The following is a 21,493-nucleotide window of genomic DNA, read 5'->3' as shown; positions in this document are numbered from 1 at the left end:
AGTCTGCTGTTTCCGAGCCGGTCCGTTTTGACGTCACAGCTACGCTCACATCTGCATGTAAACATGACGTCGGTGTGGAAGTTCGTCACTGTGAGTGAAAGTTCACAATTCGAATACGTGTAGGGCCAAAGTAAACCGTGGGGGAACCACAGGGCTCGATTAACGCTCATCAGGGATCTCATCAGTAGATTTTTTAAAGGGGCAAGTGACAGAGAATTGTACTCGCCCGACCAGAGAAGAAGCCCGATTAAAACGTCAACAACAAAAATAACTAGGGAAGCACTGAAACTTAGCCACCAAAAATTTTCGCGCGAGAATGATACATTTTCTTGCATTCAGTGTAAACGGCGACTTATAATGAGCGCAGCAGCACACACAGAAAGTTATAGATGCATACTGCGGTAGAAAAAAAAGAGATTTAAAAAAATATATATAATTTAGGTAAGCAACATTACACGACCAAGATGTTTCCCCGAATATCAACACAACTGCAGTGTGACACTGATTTTATACAATAGTAGTTCAATAAACAAGAAGTTAAAATTAAGTGACTTAGATTTTAGACAAAATATTGACTGTTTTTGCTCAATTTCGCTGATGAAAATAGTTCTAATCAAAGCCACAGCAGAACGGTTTCGTCTCCGAGTAACACAGTCGTGTTCGTTACTGAATGAATCCACGGTTTTGAACGAATCGAGTGAGTCAATGATTCAGTAATCCATTCATTAAGACAGTCACTTGCCTTGTTTCTGAATGAATCAGCCGTTTGAACGAAATGACTCAATCATTAAAACATTTGCCGCCACCTACTGGTGGTTTGGTTTCACATTTAAAAGTATCATTTCCCCCAACATTTTTTATTTGCATGTTTAAAAAATGTTTAAAACATTAATCTTATAAAAGTATTTATGCATTTGCGGTGTAAATGCATTTATGGCAGCTCAGCTTCATCAAACAGTCTGTGTAAATACATCTCATGCCACTTCAGATGCAGCCTCTGTGTTTCCTGCAGTGGAAAGATGGAGTTTGCTGATACTGATTTCATTTGAAAGTTTATTATTATTCTAACTGAATTAATTGAAACAGTGCAAGTATTTGATGTGAAAGATGACACATTTAATAAAGTTAGGGGAAAAAATGACCATTTATAAACATAGTGGGAAATGACATCTGTTTTGTTACATACAGCAACTCATTTCTTCCTCTTTCCAGTCACAGAGCACTTTATTTTGAGAGTTGTTTAAGTCAGAGAACAACTGTAACTTAGTCCAGATTGGGGGAAATTGTAATGTTTAATAATTTATTTTATTATATAAATAATTTTTGTATTGTAAAAAAGTATAGATTTTTGTTTGTACATGCTCCCAATTATAGTTCTTAGAAAGAAAATGGGAATTGCCAAAAATCGATATCGGCAAGTCACACTTACAACAAACATTGGAAATCAGAATCGGCTAAGACAATTGCAATCGGTACGTCTAGTTTAGAGGCTCATCTCAGATTCAGACTGGAGCTTCATTTGTTTTCACACAGAAATCTAGATTTGCCTTCGATACATTCTGGTATTCATTCATAACCACTTGCCAATTTGATAAAAATTAATAAATGTAGCCATTTACAAAAAAAGTACAACAATGTTCGTTTACACTCCACACTATATACAGATATACATTTATAAATTAATTAAAAAGAAATCCAAGATTTAAATACTAATGAAAAGGTACTAAACGTACTGATGAAAGCACTAATAATAATAAAAACCTTATATGTACAACTTGCACTCGTTCAGTGTTAACAATCACTGTCCCCAAAAAGCTTTTAATCTACATACATATGAAAGTGAAAGTGAAAGTGACGTGACATGTGGCCAAGGATGGTGACCCATACTTGGAATTAGTGCTCTGCATTTAACCCATTCAAAGTGCACACACACAGCAGTGAACACACACACCGTGAACACACACCCGGAGCAGTGGGCAGCCATTTATGCTGCGGCGCCCGGCATATATACATATATATATATATATATATATATATAATTCCTTCATAAGAACTGATTTGTCTTTGCAAACACAATCAACCTTTACAGCCTCTTAAACCTTTAGCTAAAAGCTCCCTTCTAAATTTGGTTTTGTCTGATTTAAGTTTTTTCTTGTTAACTTTCATAAACAAAAGACAAAGCCTGACACACTCCAGGAGTCAGAGGCGTTCATGGTTCAAGAGTTTCCCTTTGCCAGACGCTTTCCAACGCACCAGTAAAATGAACAAACAAAAGAGAGTCCCCTACAACAGCCCTGGTTCCACTGGCATTACTTTAACAGCTTATTATCAAAACATAGACTTCAGGTTTTGTTAGCTGAGAAAAAAAAAGGTTTTGGCCTTAAGTTTCCAAACATACACAATACAAAAGTCAGCATTTCAACTGAAACATTTCTAATTAGATGTCTACAAAACTCGAGCATAAAAGCAAATGCATGGATTTCAAAATATTATATTTAGGTCAGATTAATATAATTTGAATGGATTGAAAAAAGTTTGCATGACTTAAATTCAGTTGCTGCTTTAAATTTTTAAGTTGAAGTAGGTGAAATGACATTTCAAGTGTAAAAGAAAAAAATACTGCTTGAAATAAAATGAAATAAAAGGAAATATTTAAAAAGCTTATATAACTTATTTATGCTTGTTGCCCAAACATAATTTTTTGTTTTTTTCTTTTAGATTGATATAAAGTAATTAAATAAACTAAAAATTACAAAATCAAAATTACTCAAAAAATAGCTCAAATTAAAATAAAAATGTAAAATATAAAAAGAAAATTCAAAATACTAATCAAACTACAATAGTACACCAAATGATACTATAACTGGTAGAAACTCCTTTAATAGTTTAAAGAGCACCCCAGGATGCACCTCATGAAGCGGTTCCTGCATGAGCATCTGGGATCTAAACAAAGAGCTGCTGTTGAAAATCTTTCTATGGTCACTACATAATTAAAATAGGTGCATTCATATATTTGATTGGTAGCATGTACAAAACACAGACAAACACACGTTTTTGTTGTAACCAGCTTTAACCTCCAGATTCACCATGTCAAGGTGGCAAACAGATGTGTCTATGCAGCCTGAGCACATGGCGGTAATGGGAAGGAGGAGCAGGACAAAGACTGTTCACGGATTGGCCTCGCAAATGTCTTTTAATGCAAAAGTGCGAGTCAAAACCTCAATCGATACATCTTAAAATACGACAGATCCGCCACTGAACCGAGCCCCTCAGTATTCAGAGGGTGTTAAAGGACAATCCCGCTCCCTCTGGATATACAGACAGCTGAAGAAAATTACCTGGGTGCTTCGAGGTTCAAGTCTGGATACAAACCCAATAGATAAAATATGAAGTTCTTATTGAAAATATGAAAAGTAGGTGGCAGGGATGTACAAAACGATTTTTAAAAATTGACTAGGTGACTAAATGGCAAAAAAAAAAGGATGAATTAAGCTACAGGAAAACTATGAATGACAAAAATAAACAGTGGCTTTGCTGCACTGAAGAAAATGACCCTCCAGGATCAATGGACCCACCCCAGTGTCGACACATTCATCTGTTTCTCCAGGTTTAACTCATGAGCGTGAGAGAGAGAGAGAGAGAGAGAGAGAGAGAGAGAGAGAGAGAGAGGGAGAGAGAGGCAGAGCGAGTCAGTAAGCAGACACAGAATGAGAGAGGAAGGGTTAGAGGACGGATGAAGTTTTAAACCGGTGATCACGCTAGGTGATGCCAGCTGCTCAACAACAAGGACATTCCTCAGCATGCAACTGAAAAGAGAGATCATATCTGGATCCGTTCCCACACAGAATTTAGTCATCGCAATGTACTTTTTTTGTGAGTACATATAAAATGAGAGAAGCTGCAAACTGAGGAACGTTTAGTGAAGAAGCACTTATTTCACTTGCTTAAAAGACGGGGAAAAATACAACGATGAATAATATGGAATTAAACTAATGCACAGAGGAAATCTTCAGGTTTTAGTTTAAGGTAAGTAAAAAAATATATATACTCAATTTTCAAACATTTTTCATAAGGGAAAAAAACTTATTTAGAACCATTTTAAATTTAGAAAATATATAGTTTAAAAAATGTAATTTGATGAATTCTTTTTAGCTTATAATAGGGAAAAAATCATGTAATATTCTACAATAGTTTTTCTATGCATTTCAGATTTTTCCTATATTTTATTCCTATGTAGTTAGTATTTAAGATCAACAACACATTATACAACATTTGTCTATTTCATGATACTCATTACATAATGTTATGACAGAAGGAGTCATTTCAAAATGATAATGAAGTTATGAAACCCTAATTATCCTGAAAACAAAAACATTGTTCGTTTATGAAGTCATCTGCCCGACTGATTGAACTAGATAGGAACACAAATGACTCCATATGGTCAACACTCACAGATCATTACTGATATCTACTTCCTTGCTTAATTACGAACATGGCCTGGAACACATACGGCTAATCACATGATGAGAAAATCTTATTTAATCAAACGCCGGCGACAGATAGTGTTTTTTTGAATGACGGGATTTCCATTGTAATGTTTAGATATTTGCAGGAGTGTCAAAGCACAGTGACAGAACAAAGATGGGCAATACCTCATCTACCATGTGACCAATCCCAGCGCTGATTCCATCTGGAGATAATAATTTGGAGGGGAATTATTTTGCTCAATAAATTGGATTCTTGCAAGCAAACATAAGTGCATCATTTGAATTTGAATGTCCCACCACCCTCGGATCGGAGGGAGTCTGTGACAATGCTGGACGAGCTCACGGAAAAAACAAAAGCACAACTATCCAAAGCAGAATGGCTAGCAATAGCATCTCGTCCACGCCGGGGCTCAACCATACAGGGAGTGAGGACTGGGAATCCCTCCAGCCTGGAGAACAACTCCATTGGGCCGCACTGCTCATTCTTCTGGTCATCATCCCCACCATTGGTGGAAACATCCTGGTCATTCTGGCAGTGTCACTGGAGAGAAAACTGCAGAATGCCACTAACTTCTTCCTGATGTCTCTGGCTGTGGCCGATCTACTGGTGGGACTGCTAGTCATGCCCATCGCTCTGGTGACTGTGCTATTCCGTAAGTAACCTTAACATTGATTATGGAGGACTGTTTATTGTAGAATTTATTAGAAAAGACAAAAACATGTCCTTATAACATGTTTGGTGGCACCATCAGGGTTGAATGACAGTCCAAGTTCTAACCCAGATGGAATATGTAGTTTTTTTTTTTTTTTTTTTTTTTGTATATCCTACAGTGATTTTGAAATGTCTAAAGGTTTCTCAGAATTTCACTAAAACCACATTAAATAAAGTGATAAACACCATATTTTGCTTCCCTGCACTGACAGAATGAATACACACAGAAGTCAAGCACTCTTCAAAACATTTCAGGAGTAAACATGCCTCAAGTTTCAAACTATACAACATCTGCCAAGCTACTACTATTGTCGTTCTTATGCCAGCTTGGCTTTCAGTTCCAATGCCAAATCCTCCAGTCGGTCCATTATTTCTCATTAAATAGATCTGATGACATTTATGGAACCTCCATTCGCTGCACCTTGTCTGTGCACATCACAGCTTTAGGTGAACCAAAACTTGTTTACAAGATCATAATTTGGCTCTCAAACAAGAACCTTAAAGGAGCAATTCAGCAATAAAATTCTGTCATTATTTGCTCACCTTCACGTCAATGCAGTCCAAGCTTTGGAATGATATGAGAGTGAATAAATGACTCTTAAATGATTTTTAGGGTGAACTATCCCTTTAACAGTGCTGGGTAGATTACTTACTAATTGTAGTCAGTAACGTAATCCATTAGACATTTCAAGTAATATAATCAGACTACTTTCAGATTACTTTTGACCTAACTCATTTATCACATTCATTTAAATGGGATAATCTTGTACCATACTGATATAAAAATACAAAGAGAAAGAAAATATATATAATTCGTTGTTATTAACAACATAAAGTCCATTAAACATTACATTACATCAAGGTTTCCCAAACTGGGGTTCATGAAGGAACTGCAGTGTTCACCAGTAGTTGATGTGATATTGAAATATTAAGAAAACACTTTTTTAAATTAAATAGCTATCTGACTAAAATGTAACAATCGAATTACAAGTACATTTTTGGAATCTGATCATGTAATCCAGATTACATGTAATTAGTTATTACCCTGCATTGCCCTTTAAATCCAGTCATTTGTCCTGGAAAATCTTTTAACAGATGCTATTCATCCAAAAGAAATTGTCAAACACTGTGTTTGAGAGGCTGGGAGAAAACAGAACCCAAATGTAAATATGGGAAGCGTGGGCTTTTGTTGGTTGTATTTGTCGAAAACCTCAAAAACAAAACTTTAAGTAGCTGGGTTACACCAAGTCATGGTGATGTGAAGAAACTGAGGAGTCCCCTAAGGTCTGCAGGGATGGGAAAATGACAGGCAATGCTTGCAAATATGTTCTAAAGGTGTTCCACAGGAAGAGAACAATGTATGAACGCAGAAAGAGAAAGAAAGGTTTCGCCAAACAGCTGAAGCTTACCAGAATTCATGAACACTGGCAGGTAATTCAATCAAATTACCTTTGGAGAAAGGGGTACAATAATACAACGTGTGAGTGCCACAATTTATTGACCAAGACAGCGGTAACTCTAAACGTGAATTCACAACATAATAACCTGCGATTAAATGTAATCATAAAAATAAAGGCAACCTTTACCAACTGGAGTAATTCAAAGGTTTCAGTCCTGTGGAGGCAAGACGTGCTTGCTAAAACATTAAGACCAAACATCCACCAGTGGCCACATCCATCCACATCTGTGGACCAGGTGAAGACAGGCACTGAAGTTAAAGCCATGACTGAACACTGTGAAAGTCTACACAGTGCTTGATAAAGAGTCTCAGCAAGGCTAAAAACAAGAGCCCACAAATGTGCTTCTCTGAGAACGAGAGAAATATTTACATGAGGAAGTTGAGACTTGGCAGTGCAAACCTAAAGTGTGGTGGAGCAGAGTGTCTCTTTATTTCGCTTTCAGGAAGAAAGGGCACACTTACCTGTCAGTCTATATGGGAACTTGGGCTGGACGATAGAGTGAATATGTTAACTTAGATTTTGTGGGTGAGACATAAAATTAAGCAAGATCATAATTTTTTTTTAATGTGCTATTCATTTCTCCATGAAGCTTTCTAAAGACAGTTTCAGATTAGACAAAACTGAATGATTCCATTGAGCGATCACCCGAAACTGTATATATTAAAGTGTTTACATGCATAATATTTTGGTAAAAATTGACTCACACAGAATCACTTTCAAACCAAGTGGCTATCTGTTGATCCAGGGCTTGAATTTCGGCGCGGGATTGCGCATAATTCTACTGATTCCTGCAGTTTCCACGCTTGTAACGTGGGAAATTCCCGCAAATATTTCAGTGTGAAAGACGCTCGGGACAGATGACGGAATGTATCATTTGCATGTGTTTCTGAGCCTTACAATTTTAAACATTAAAGTGCTTGATTCAGTACTTGTGCGCTCTCTGTGAGACCGCTTTCTGTGAGCAAACACCCAAAGCGCGCGAACATAGAGCCGCATTTGAGAGCGTGCGATTACAGAATGAAGTTGTGTTGCGCCTTATTGCGCATAAACGGCCAAATACATACAAAATGCCCATCTTGATGAGTATTCACGTAAACAGTCGATTTATACTAAACACTGTCGGTATATAGGCTATTAAGTGAATGTAAACAGTTGAGAAACAAAACTTATTATACTAGTATATGTTAGATCCATGCATGAGGTCTTAAAGGTGCAGTTGGAGATCTTGGAAAACGCTAACTTTAGCCTGATAGCACTGAAAGCGAACGTCCCACCCTCCCCGCAATCGCAGACCAAAGCCACGCCCCCTGAACGCATATACGCTCACAGAACGCATTTACGCTCACAGACCAGAGTACCAGAGACAACATTACTACAATAGGCTACATCAGCCGTTCTCAATTCCAGCCCATGTTCCGAAGAGAAGTAAACCCCTGCTCAGGGAGTAGGGAGCAATGAACATGGTGTAGGGATCATATCGATCGGAACACAGTTCATGCATGTAGCTCACTTCTAACGAGTTGGTTATCTGAATCGGGTGTGTTAACTAAGCGAGACATGCAAAATATGCAGAGCGGGGGGCGCGAGGACTGGGATTGGGAACCGCTGGGTTACATCATGTGTCATTCACCGGTGAGAAACCTTTAAAAGTACTACAATACCAGTACAAATGTTTGTCTGCCATTCTCGCTCTGTCTGCACAGTGTGCGTGAACACGCTGATGGCGTATCCTGTCCGCGCGAACCCGGTGCGCAGAGGTATGCTAATACATACGTTGACAGGCAGGTAGGAAAGCCAATTAAAACGCTCGGACCGAGCGTTTTGATTGGACGAACATTTCTTGGTAGTTCTAAAAATCGTTCTCAATATTAAAGAATAGCAGAGTCCACACCACAACTATAACGATAAAGACAAAGAGAAACGATATCGTTGGAATCACTTTCAAAATGATTTTTTTCCAGCTGATGAACGATAAAAAATTGACAGCCAATCAGAATCCATCCTGCTGTAACGAGCTCGAGAATTTAAAGCGGCAGACGCATGTGCACATTCTAAGTGATTCTAAGTGATCCCCCCATACCCCCCATAAGAGCCACCTAAAGGGGGAATTCCCCCCCATTTTCCAAAACAAAATTCAGGCCCTGTGGTCAACACCGCAAATTTGCATTGCAAAATCTTTTGGAAATCTTTCACCCTTACACGAAATTCCCAGTTGCATGGATTCCTATTACATTTACACTCTACAGTTTTCTAAATTTAAAAGTTAATTCTTTTCAGATTCAACATTTATAATCTACTGAGCAACAATGGCTGATTGAATAAAAGATTACTTTAAATGTTTAAAAGATTAAACGTTCCTGTGATTGGGAAAAACTACCTAGTCGATTTAACCTAGTGTTTCCCAAGCAAATACAGAATGGAGTCATCTAATGCATGTTATACATGTGACTGTAATGCTGGTTAAATTAATTTAGCTCCAAAATGACTACAAAAACATGCCGGATTCAGAAAGCCCAGCTGGCAATAATGTAGCCCTCTCTGAGGAGCTTCTATGAGGATCTGTTTAGTAAAGAGGGGTGACCTGACTAGTGCCAGTTTTCAACATCTGGTTACAGGCTCTCCAAACCATGGAGGTCCGCTCACACACACAAGCTTAGAGATACATGATAGTTCAGGTCCATGCAGGCTAGAAATCATGTTTGAAATAGAAGCACCTAGTGTAAAACTGAGACCCAAAAAGATGTTACAAAATGCAACTTTGTTAAACCAGTAACCTGAAGTATTTGGATAAGATTATTAAGAGTTTCATGATGTATTTTATGAAAAATTTCACTAATTTTGCATTTTACCTTCCTTTCCACTTCTGGTAAATATGGAATTGTAATTAGAGCAATAATATGGTATGTACCACGCAGTCTATCCATTTTACTTGAGCATGAAAAAGACAAACAAAAACTGCAGAGATGAAAACGATGTGATCTTATTTAAAGGCTTTAAACAGCAGCATCTGTAAGTGCAATGGGATGAAGACCAACTCAATTATTCACCATTTCATGTCTGTCACTAAAATAAACAGCGTCACTGAAGAGCTTGATGAATAGTCCAAAAGCCTCCCGAGTGTTTAACCTCTTGAACCGTTTTTGTTAAACTCAAGCTTGTATCCATTTATTTAATAATGTTAAGAACCACTAAATACAAGATGAGATGCAAAGGCTGGGATGAATTTAAAGTAATGCATTTATGTGCATGTCCAAACAAGACATCATAAACAAGAAAAACCAGTCTACAGCTTTTACATTTAAAGTGAGCCTGATGTGTCAGGAAACATTGTGGGAAACGCATAAACAATCGACTGAAGGGATTAGCAAAAACATTTTATCGTATTGCTTGTTCCATGTAATTAATTTCTTTCCCCTTTCATCACTATCAAACAGTCAGTATCATCACTATGAAGCATCTGTGATTTAGAACATGTTTGACTTATCTGAAGTTCTTCATGGGTGTCTAAAGAGGAGAACTGAGCAGTTAATACTAGTTTGGAATATTTAAGAGAACAGGTTAGGACTGGATTTTTCTGGAAACATTGAATGGCGCACTAACTCGGAAGAAGTTAGCATGCATGAAATAATGGTGAAAAGATGTCTTTAAAATGTGTGTGCCCAATCACAAAATGACATATAGGTCTCCGAGTTGGTCCTAATTTAAATTCAGACAGCCTACTGATTAGTGCTTAATATTCTCTTCATATTTCAGACTCCAGATGGCCCCTTGCAGATTTCCTGTGCCCTATCTGGCTCTTTCTGGATGTCTTGTTCTCAACTGCCTCCATCATGCACCTGTGTGCCATCTCCCTCGACCGCTACATTGCAATCAAGAAACCAATCCAGCACAGCCAGTACAAGTCCAGAGCTAAAGTGCTGGCTAAAATCGCACTGGTCTGGCTAATCTCTATAGGTATGTCACAATGATGGAAAACACTTTGGAAAACATATTACATGTGTTCAGTATTTTCGTTCACCACTCCTGGAAGAGTCTGGAATAATCTTGAATCGTGTCCTTTACAAACAATTGTGAATTAATCCTTTAAATATTCACATCTACTATAAAAACGAAAGGAAATATTGGCTTTACAGATGCAGGGAATTTCCATTTTCAATTTTATAAACACAAATGCCACAATTTCCTTCCAGAAGATGAAGAGGCTTATACGGTTTCAAAAATGGGAACAAACTCAAATCTAGTGTTTCATTACCTACATTTAACCAAATGTAAAATTACAGCTTTATATAAATGTGGCAAAATCCAGTCCTTGAACGCCAAACCGATCAATGATCTCAACACTCGTCTCCGGAAAAGTTGCATACGCACAAATTTCATTTATCTCATGTCACTGACTGACCAGTGAGCTTCCGTTTATACAAGCAAAAAGATCGGGTTTTAGTTATACGTGGACACTGGATTGTGGGGGGTGGAACGAAAGTAAACACCTCGCGATTTCTACTCGTTAACATCAGTTCAGATGATGACTTTGGCTGCGTTGTTTTGGACTAGCTCGACGCGCGTTCTGGAATCATGAAGCCGTTTCTCCACCATGAAAGATGTTTGCTCATATTCTCACCTTTGACAAAGCAGTTTTACGGTTTAACAGGAGCTGATGGTTATAGATACTTGAAGTGAGAGAACTCAAGTCCAAGATGTGTTATTGATGTTGTAACTGCTATTATTGGTAATGAATGGCAAATGCATACGCTATTCCACTTGTTATCACAAGACATCTCCTGCTGTTTTTAATTGTATTTCTTATGTGAACACCTTAAGAGCCTAATCGGGATCAGATGAACCCCAGATAAGCTGAACTGTTCAGGGCTTCTGCAGAACCAATGAGTCTGGCAATCCACCAACTAGTAGCATTCCTTAAAAAAAAATAGAAAGTAACTGCCAAAAGCACAAAAAGTACTATTCAGTAGGCAGGCATTTACAAAGGAGATTAACCTAGTCCAGTGGTGCCTAATCCTGCTCCTGGATATCCACTATCCTGGAGAGTTTAACTCCAACGAGACCAGCTCATTTAGGTCCAAGTCCAGGCCCAGACCAACAGAGGCTGACTCAGAGTCAAGACCGAGACCAGAAGGAGGTTGAGTGTGAGTCAAGACAAGAGACTTGAAGAGGGTCTGAATGATTCAGACAGTGTAAATGCTTTACTTTGGGATACATGAAATCTGGTCTTGATTACGACTCCAAATTGCTCCAAACTGCCTTGACATTTCAAGTAACCCCGTGGACCATGTTTAGCAGGTTAAGGTGTGTTTAATTAGAGCTGAAGTTAAACTGTAGGAATGTGGCTCTCTAGAAGCAAGATTGGACATGCCAGAAGTCAATTTTAATTGGCTTGATCATTTTAATGTTTCATTTCAACCTTATTCCCTGCTCAATTTAACGATTGGTCTTTCTCCATTAGGTATTGCAATACCTATTCCAATCAAAGGGCTACAAGTCTTTGACCATCCAAACAACATCACCTTCAACAACAACCACACCTGTCTGCTGTCGCCAGAAGGCTTCGGGGACTTCAAGGTGTATGGGTCTTTGACAGCTTTCTTTATACCTCTTACAATTATGATGATTATCTACTTGCTGACAATCCAAGTACTGCGCAAGAAGGCCTATCTTTTGAGAATGGGAGCTACAAGGCCCAGCATTTCCACCATCTTCCACCAGGAACCACCGGTTCTCTCTTCACCTGTGAAAGTGGCCAATGCAAATGGAATTAAAAGGGACCGAACACTGCGTCCCGTCACAAGGGATGAGGTCCCTCTCCGCAGGATGTCCACCATAGGAAAGAGGTCCATGCAAAACTTGAGCAATGAACAAAGGGCGTCAAAGGTTCTGGTGATTGTATTCATGTTGTTTGTTGTAATGTGGTGTCCTTTCTTCATTACCAATGTGACTTCTGTACTCTGTCAAGGGTGCGACAGTAATCTAGTGGAGCAACTGTTGGATATCTTTCAATGGGTGGGCTACGCTTCGTCGGGAATCAACCCCCTGGTTTATACACTGTTCAACGGGACGTTCAGGGAGGCCTTTAAGCGCTACATCACATGTAACTACAGACGTGTAGAGACTCCGAAAATGCAAAGCAGAAGCAGAATTACTTTTCGGTCATCGGTGACCGAAAATTCAAAGCGGTTTATGAAACACGGTATGAAGAACGGAGTCAGCCCTGTAAGTTATCAGAGTCCTCTCCGGCGTCGTCCCACGAACCTGCAGACCTCTGCAAACATCACACTAGACATGTTGCTCCTGACGGACAATGAAGACTGCAAACCTGACGAACACGTAAGCCACGTGTAGTATATCTGATGCCATGTTAGAGATGTGCCAGTCTTTCAGTGCCAAAAGGCCAGAAGTTCTCATGGGAACCCATGAGATGTGGTCTAAAAGGAGTTCAGAAGGACTGCATAAAATGGTCATGGCCAATGTAATACTCCATCTTAATGTCTTGGATTGGGAGATAGAATAGCACATAAGATGAATGTCTAAGAACCCCCAAAAGACAAAAAATAGCTTTGGGGAGTGAAAGTAATGGCCAGCCTAATAATTGGCAGTACTGTGAAAATAAACAGTACTTACGGCAAAGAGAGGACTGTTTTTGCACATCCCAAAGTTAGTAGACAGGGTCTACAATGTGAAGCCAAAATGAAGCCTTGTCAAGATAAGCACAAGTCTCAAATTAATCACACCTCCACTTACCTTCTGTATACAAGAAAATTAATAAATGCTTCACTAAGTTATGGCAGGTCTTTTTTTACGTCTGTAGACAGATCTTGAATCAAAAGTGCTTTTATACATGTAAGAAATAACTATTTGTAGATACTGACATTTTTCAAGATTCTTCTGAACTATTGCTAAATAAACGTTTTTTTTCCAGATAAAATAGCTAAGAAGTGTTAATTTTGGTTAATGCTTACAGTTCATGATTGCAACATGTGTCAATGGTGCTACTTTGAAGTTGTGCAAAATGCATCCCTCTGAAGAAAACCCTTCTATGTTTTATTGTATGTTCTCATAGTGAAAACATTCCATTCGCATTTATAGTGAGTGATCAATCAACACCCACAAAAGAGGAAGGGGTGCAGTCGTGATTTGCATATGCAGCAGGGATAGGGGGCCTGTGGAACAGACGACAGGAACCTGTTGAATTGTTGCAGCTCTGTTGCAGCTCTCTAAACACAGGAATGATTTATATAGTTTTTTTTTTAGCTGACAATTGATCATGGGAATATCGCATGGCCTTTTTAGGGCTTAAAATAGTTCACCAGTACTACTTGGCTTAGAGGGGGCGTCTGAGGGGGAACTTACTGCCGGCAAAATAATAACAAAAGAGAAGCATATGGGGACAACACAACATGTTCTACCCTTGCATGCGGGACGTTTAAAGGTGCAAGCTGTTCTTGATTGAGATCTGTGGTTGGGCCTATGATTAAACTCTACTACTTCAAAGTATTTTTGTCCTGAAACTGGTGATTTTTGAGGTCAACAAATGTTGCAATTTAGATAGATCCATGATCAGTGCTGGCTATTTCAAGATTTACTCAACATCCAGATGTGTTGAACTCAAGAATGCATATGTGAGGGTGTAGTGGACATGACCCTAAACCAGATTAGGGTCTGGTTTTGAAAATATGTATTTTTAGGTTTGCCAGAATGCATGAAGGTAAATGGAACGACAATGGGGAGTAAATGATAACTAATTTCTGGTTGAACTACTGCATAAGGGAATACCTCTGCTGATCTGACGATATATACTCAATGCAGAAGCACTAGGTAGAGGCACAAACGGACGGCAAAACTGTCACTGACTATAAAGCAAGTGCCACAGGGTGTGATAGGAGGAAGTGATCCATCTCTTAATAGGACCAAAATCAACAGCTAGGAACAAGCACTTCAGGAGACACTCTGAACACATTTGTATCAGAGGTATGGGTGGAATCCCGTCTGTGTATACATTAAGGGCTGATTAATCAGGGCTACTGGCAAGCAATCTCAGAGCGGCTCATCCCGATGAGGTCTGTTTATAATGAAGCGCAGGATGAGACGACGATAGGCATTGATGAGACACAGGTGAGGACAGACAGCACCATACCTGAACAAGATTAATCCAATGGACTCGACAGCAGCCCTCCGAACATCATCGTTCACGTCACTTACCTGACAGGAAGAGGGATGAGAAATCAGAGCGGTGCATTCAGATGAAATATTAAATTCAATATTCTAAGAAAATATTTTGTTAATTTTCTTCTATCACAATGTCATAATTAAAGGGTTAGTTCACCCAAAAATGAAAATTCTGTCATTGATTACTCACCCTCATGTCGTTTCAAACCCGTAAGACCTTCGTTCATCTTCTGAACACAAATTAAGATATTTTTGATGGAATCTGAGATCTGTCTGTAAAAAATATTCTCGTAGCTTCATATAATTGCGGTTGAACCCCTGATGTCACATGGATTATTTTACAGATCTCCTTGCTACGTTTCTGGACTTGGGAACATTTCAGTTGCGTTGCTGTCTATGGAGGGTCAGACAGCTCTCAGATTCCATCAAAAATATCTTAATTTGTGTTCAGAAGATGAACGAAGGTCTTACGGGTTTGAAACGACATGAGGGCGAGTAATTAATGACAAAATTTTCATTTTTGGGTGAACTATCTCTTTAAGTGAACATAAGGGTGGATTTAAATCAATGGCTTAACAACTTGACAATTATTTTAAAATTCAATTTTTTTCATTCCCTAATAAAATGTTCTAAACTAAATGCATCTTCTTTTGGGATACTGTTTTAACTTCTAATAAATAGGATCTCCCACATATCCACAATATCAATATCCATCCTGTTAGCCTTTTTGTCCTCATGCAAGCCAACTCTCAATCCCTCAGTGAGCAATGGCTAACTTTAACTTTGGCACGCAGGTTATTTTCTCGCCGTTGTATAAATACATTAAACTGCCTGAGATTTACCAGAGCATAACTCTGAAATACTGATATTACAATAAAACGTACAGCAGAACAGGAAACAAGAATAACACTGCAAGCTCTTTTGCTGCAAGTACAAAACCACTTATGGAAATGTCGCCACCTGCAGGAAATGCAGGACAGATGCCCTGCTCAACACAAAGAAAGAGAGAAAGAAAGAAAGCTACACTATGTATAATGTTTTTGTTTTTTCCTATCTATTAATATTTCTGTATTTTTTTATATAAATCATTTAAACTTAATTATTTATCATGCGTTCCAAAATGAAAATCAGATTATGGCCTTGTTTGTTTGTTTTTTCAGAATTCAGTAAAAATACTGACCTAATAATATTTAATTATAATGTTTAATGATATCTAATCTAATAAAGCCCACACCATACATTTTTAATGATATTCCTGATATTCAAACTGTCACTCTGCTGCCCTGACAAAGATGTCAGAAAAAAGTTATTAAATAATTATATTATACTATATTATATGTCTATAGTATATTATATATTATGTGTCTTCCCCTGATTTTAAAACACTTTTTCCCCTTTTTCATAAGTTAAAGTTACTTAAAAACCTGAAGAAAAAAAACATTACAATCTAACCTTTTTTTCTTTCTTGTAATTGAGGAATGACCCTTATATGTGTTTGCATCTAATAATTCTTATTGTTTGTAATATTTGCAAATGTAAGACTCACAGCCACGTGCAGCAGTCGCCGGATGGCTTTGTTGTTCCCAGAGCCGCAGTATGCCATGGCCACTGTGTACATTCCCGAACGGCGCAGGATGGGGTCCTGTCGGGACAGTGAGATAAAACAGAAGCTCAGTGTGCTGTCTGCACTGAAGACCAGAACCTCAGAACACAGTTAATGTATTCACAGAATAAACAAAGCCTTCTGGAAACAGTTAAGACTGCGAATAATTCATTCTGCCTGTTAGAGACACAATTAGCATCATTTAAAATAACCTAAAAAAGGTATGAAATATTACAATTTCATGAAAAAGGATGCGATTAAGCGTAAGTACAAAAATGATTGTGAGCTGAAATATATTTTTTTTTAAATAGTTTTTATTTTATATACACTAAAGGTCAAAGGTTTGGGATCAGAACGATTTTTAATGTTTTTTACAGGAGTTTCTTCTGCTCATCAAGGCTGCATTTATTTGATCAAAAATACAGGAAAAATGTAATATTGTGAAATATTACTATGATGTAAAATAAAGTTTTTCTATTTGAATATATTGTAAACTGTAATTTATTTCTGTGATCAAAGCTGTATTTTCAGCATCATTACTCTAGTCTTCAGTGTCACATGATCTTCAGAAATCATTCTAATATGCTGATTTATTATCAGTGCTGGAAACTGTTGTGCTGCTTAATATTTTTTTGGAACCTGTGATACTTTTTTTCAGGATTCTTTGATGAATAAAAAGTTAAAAAGAAGAGCATTTATTTAAAATAGAAATCTTTTCTAACAATATACACTACTGTTCTAAAGTTTGGGGTCAGTAAATTTTTATTCTTTCTTTTTTTGAAAGAAATTAAAACTTTTATTCAGCAAGGATGTGTTAAATTGTTAAGAAGTGATAGCAAAGATTTATATTGTTAGAAAAGATTTATATTTTGAATAAATGCTGTTCTTTTAAACTTTTTATTCATCAAAAAATCCTATAAAAAGTATCGCAGTTTCCAAAAAAAAATTTGGCAGCACAACTGTTGCAAACATTGATAATTCTAATAATAAATCAGCATATTAGAATGAATTCTTAAGGATCATGTGACACTTTATACTGGAGTAATAATGGCTGATGGAAATTCAGCGCTGCATCACAGAAATAAATAATATTTTAAAGTATATTAAAACAGAAATCCAATATTAGATATATATATATATATATATATATACATACACATACATACACATACATATACATATATATATATATATATATAAATAAATAAATAAAAAAATTAACTCCGTGCTCACCTTATCTCTACATAGACTCTCAATTAGAGCATCGGCCTCTTCCATCCTTCCGTACATTACCATGGCGATGCCGACAGCCAGTCCACGCAGGATCTTTTCATGCTGGGTCTCTTGAGCGTAGCCCACCATGTCCTCAATGGCCTGGGCTGACTTTGAGCCCAACATCACCAGCCCCAGAGCAAGACCAGCTGCCTCTCCTGTGACAACACCAGTCAACAAGATGACAGTGAGCTCAACCTAGAATTACAGACTGATTACCATGATGATAAAGTGTTCTGGGTGGTTGCCCAAAATTCGACCAATAGTAACAGTGATGCTTGCGTTCATGAAAACTACTGATAAAGATTAAGTAAAGGTGCCAAAATCAGATGACAATAAATTACATAAAAGATGTTGAACATGCCTGTTACTGCATCATCTTGATAGAGGTTTGATTTGAGCAGATCGTAGACGTCTTGGCGAGCAGTGCCCAGGGCAGCTAACCCGAGACCCAGAGCGCCACCATGACGAACAATCTGGACGAAAAAACAGAAAGAATATAAAGAATTATTCCTGCTTTTTGGAGTTGCAGTGCAGTGAAACTACATTTGAACGTGATTATGCACGTACATCATTACTGGCATTCTTTAGCTGGCTCAGAAGGTAGTCGATGATATCCCCTCCGTGATTAGCATGGATCAGCCCAAGGGCATATAGCCCTCCTCCTTCCTGATAGGCTGATCCAGGTGAGGTGTCTTTGGGCAGGTAAGTCGCCATTAACTGTAGTGCCTCCTTTTCATGGCCCTGGACACAAATGCAAGTAAATTTAACAAATGAAAATAAAATAATAATGATATTAATTAAACTTTTTTTATGAAGAAAAAAACACATTTCAATCACTTTCCACAAGCAATACAAAATATGAGCTTCCTGCTACGCTGGAATGTCCCATTTTTTTGTAATGGCAGAAAGTCGTGTCATAACAACAATAAACTGAATCAATTCAATACGCCAAAATTGTAACGTTTAATTTAAATGTCGATCTCTGGACAGGCAAAAAACAAACAAACAAACAAAAACACTATTTTATAAAAAAAAAAAAAAAAATGTATTAATTATAATTACTAATGTTAAAATAGTTTTAATAGTTCTCACTACAAACATCTAAAACAAATATCTAAATACACAAAAAAACATCTAAAACAAACTAACAAACAAAAACATCTAAATCTAAAACTAAACAAATCACACAAACATTTGAAACAAACAAAAGCAAACAAACATACATCTAAAATATAACAAACTAGAGCAAACAAACATCTTAAACAAATATCTTAAATTCAAAACAAAAGCAAGCAAACATGCAAAACAAACAAATATGAATGCAAACAAACACCTAAAAGTGAACAAATGCAAGCAAACATCTAAACTAGTGGTCGACCGATATGGGTTTTTTGGCAGCCGATGCCGATATCTTGGAAAGCAGGGTGGCCGAATTTCTATAAAAAATCAAAATGACGGTGGGGGTCGGTGACGCGGTGGGCAAGTGACGTAACCGGTGTTGCGGCTTAACACCGGTATCACCGTCAGCACAGTCTACCGCGGTAAGCCTAGTGGCCGATGGCCGATATAAAGCAGATATCATTTTATTTATTTTAATTAATATTTAAGAAATTTGAAATCATTTGAAAATGGATTAAAAATAATTGTGTAAAATAAACATACTTATACTTCAGAAGACAAGGCATTTTTCACAAATAAATATTTAATAAAAATCTAATTGAATAGGAAGTAAACACTGTAACCAACAGGGCACTCAGTATTCTGGGAAGTTTGTGTGCATGAATGTGAGTGTGTGAGAATGTGAGCACTGTGTGTTCAGGCGCTGCCGTTCTCAGCGCCGTCAAAATAAAAGTCCCATCTCAAACGCATCGGCCAAACAGAAAAACGTATCGGCCGATGCCGATATTTGAAAAATGCCAAATATCGGCCGATATATTGGCCTTGGCGATATATCAGTCGACCACTAATCTAAACTAAAGCAAACAAATATCCTAAAAGCGAACAAATGCAAACATCTAAAGCAAACATGTAAAAGCACACAAACATGTAAAACAAACAAAAATAAATGCAAACATCTAAACTAAAGCAAACAAATATCCTAAAAGCGAACAAATGCAAACATCTAAAGCAAACATGTAAAAGCACACAAACATCTAAAACAAAAAAATAAATGCAAGCAAACATCTAAACTAAAGCAAACAAATATCCTAAAAGTGAACAAATGCAAACATCTAAAGCAAACATGTAAAAGCACACAAACATGTAAAACAAACAAAAATAAATGCAAGCAAACATCTAAACTAAAGCAAACAAATATCCTAAAAGTGAACAAATGCAAACATCTAAAGCAAACATGTAAAAGCACACAAACATGTAAAACAAACAAAAATAAATGCAAACATCTAAACTAAAGCAAACAAATATCCTAAAAGTGAACAAATGCAAACATCTAAAGCAAAATGAGCACACAAACATGTAAACCAAGCATCTACAACAAACACCAAACTGTGCTCTTTTTGTGGAAAGTGCCTTGAGCATATATGATAATGCTAACCTTGTGAATGACGCCAAGACTGGCTGTTGCTGTGAATTTGGCCCAGTTAGTTGCTCTTGCCAGCCACTCCAAATTCTCTCTGTAAAATAAAATGGCAATTACCATAATCAGTTTTCTTGCTGTCAGTATCAAGAGGCCAAATTTCCATTAGCGAGACGAAGCATGTGAATGTGCTTTACCGTAGAAACTGGTCACTTGTTGTTCCCGTGTGCATGAATGAGTTTGCGATGACCGTCGCTGTGTGACACACCGAATTTCGCACCGCATCCTGAAATAAGCCAGGAATAAAAATATACCAAGCTTGTGAAGTGGAGAATGCCTACGTCTGGGATTTGATTCATATTAAATTTGCTTGAGCTGATATCAAAGACCATCAGAGGCTTTAATCAGTTCAAGAGCTGGTTTCTTCTCACCTTTGTGTTTTTGAGGATCATCAGATCTGCGTTGTTGTTTCGAATGAGGAACTGAAGGTGCAGCTCAATGGCCATTTCACCACTTAGTATTTTGATCATTTTTGAGTTCTGGTCTTTTGGCTCACTCTTCTATTTAAAGGAAAAGAATAATTAAACATGTTTCTACAAGCATGGTAATCTGATGAGCTAAAAGTCTTAAAGTGATGACTCGCCACATCAGCAGCCTTTCCAGCAGGAGAACTGCCAGCTTTATCCTCCGTCTCCATCACATCACTGAAACAATAACAACACATTTAATTATGTTCTAAATCATCTTATTAAAACTTCTCATATTTCAACGTTTTTGTTTAAATATCCCTCAAGGGACTTCACCATAACTAAAGAGAAAATTAAGCCTATTTTTTGGACCATTATGATATTTTGCAGTGACGTCTGTAATTCTCAATGACTCTTATTACTGTATATATTTTTTTACTGTCTTGCAGTAGAAAACATTGTACAATTATTATATATATTTTTTTAAACCGCATAATTAAAAAAAATAGCACAATAAATACTGTCATGATTAGGGGTGTAACGGTACACGTATTCGTACCGAACCGTTTCGGTTTATTTTTTATTTATTATTATTTTTAAGTTGAGTGTTGATCATCTATTTAAAAATAAATAGCAATTAAATTTAAGTTTGGGTTAAGTCATTAGGCCTAATTGTAACCTTTATCATGCAAAAGGGCTCCCAGTTTTAAGCATAAGCTGAGGTAGATTTTTATCACTAAGAAAATTTAAACTATAACTGAATGTATTTAAAGAAAGA

At 37.3% G+C, this 21,493-nt stretch overlaps 2 protein-coding genes across 2 annotated transcripts in view; one reads left to right on the top strand and one right to left on the bottom strand.

Moving 5' to 3' along the window:
* The window catches only part of LOC107698053 (26S proteasome non-ATPase regulatory subunit 1), a 44,325-nt gene that overhangs the window by 18,418 nt on the left and 4,414 nt on the right, over positions 1-21,493 (bottom strand). The window contains exons 8-16 of the mRNA XM_016498966.1: positions 20,892-20,952; positions 20,680-20,808; positions 20,446-20,534; positions 20,267-20,345; positions 18,280-18,453; positions 18,074-18,185; positions 17,671-17,867; positions 16,381-16,476; positions 14,803-14,867 (exon numbers count right to left, since the gene is read on the bottom strand). Of these exons, the coding sequence (XP_016354452.1) occupies positions 14,803-14,867; positions 16,381-16,476; positions 17,671-17,867; positions 18,074-18,185; positions 18,280-18,453; positions 20,267-20,345; positions 20,446-20,534; positions 20,680-20,808; positions 20,892-20,952 (1,002 nt within the window). The remainder of the gene's footprint in view (positions 1-14,802; positions 14,868-16,380; positions 16,477-17,670; positions 17,868-18,073; positions 18,186-18,279; positions 18,454-20,266; positions 20,346-20,445; positions 20,535-20,679; positions 20,809-20,891; positions 20,953-21,493) is intronic.
* LOC107698055 (5-hydroxytryptamine receptor 2B-like) lies at positions 3,679-13,498 on the top strand. Its single transcript, XM_016498975.1, has 4 exons — positions 3,679-4,026; positions 4,613-5,140; positions 10,413-10,613; positions 12,118-13,498. Exons 2-4 carry the CDS (start codon positions 4,864-4,866, stop codon positions 13,008-13,010), a joined length of 1,371 nt encoding a protein of 456 aa, XP_016354461.1. The 5' UTR covers positions 3,679-4,026; positions 4,613-4,863; the 3' UTR covers positions 13,011-13,498.

Source organism: Sinocyclocheilus anshuiensis, unplaced genomic scaffold, assembly GCF_001515605.1.
Source record: "Sinocyclocheilus anshuiensis isolate Anshui unplaced genomic scaffold, SAMN03320099.WGS_v1.1 scaffold1501, whole genome shotgun sequence".
NCBI lineage: Eukaryota > Metazoa > Chordata > Actinopteri > Cypriniformes > Cyprinidae > Sinocyclocheilus > Sinocyclocheilus anshuiensis.
Note: the sequence above shows the minus strand (reverse complement) of the source record. Positions and strands in the feature narration are given on the sequence as shown.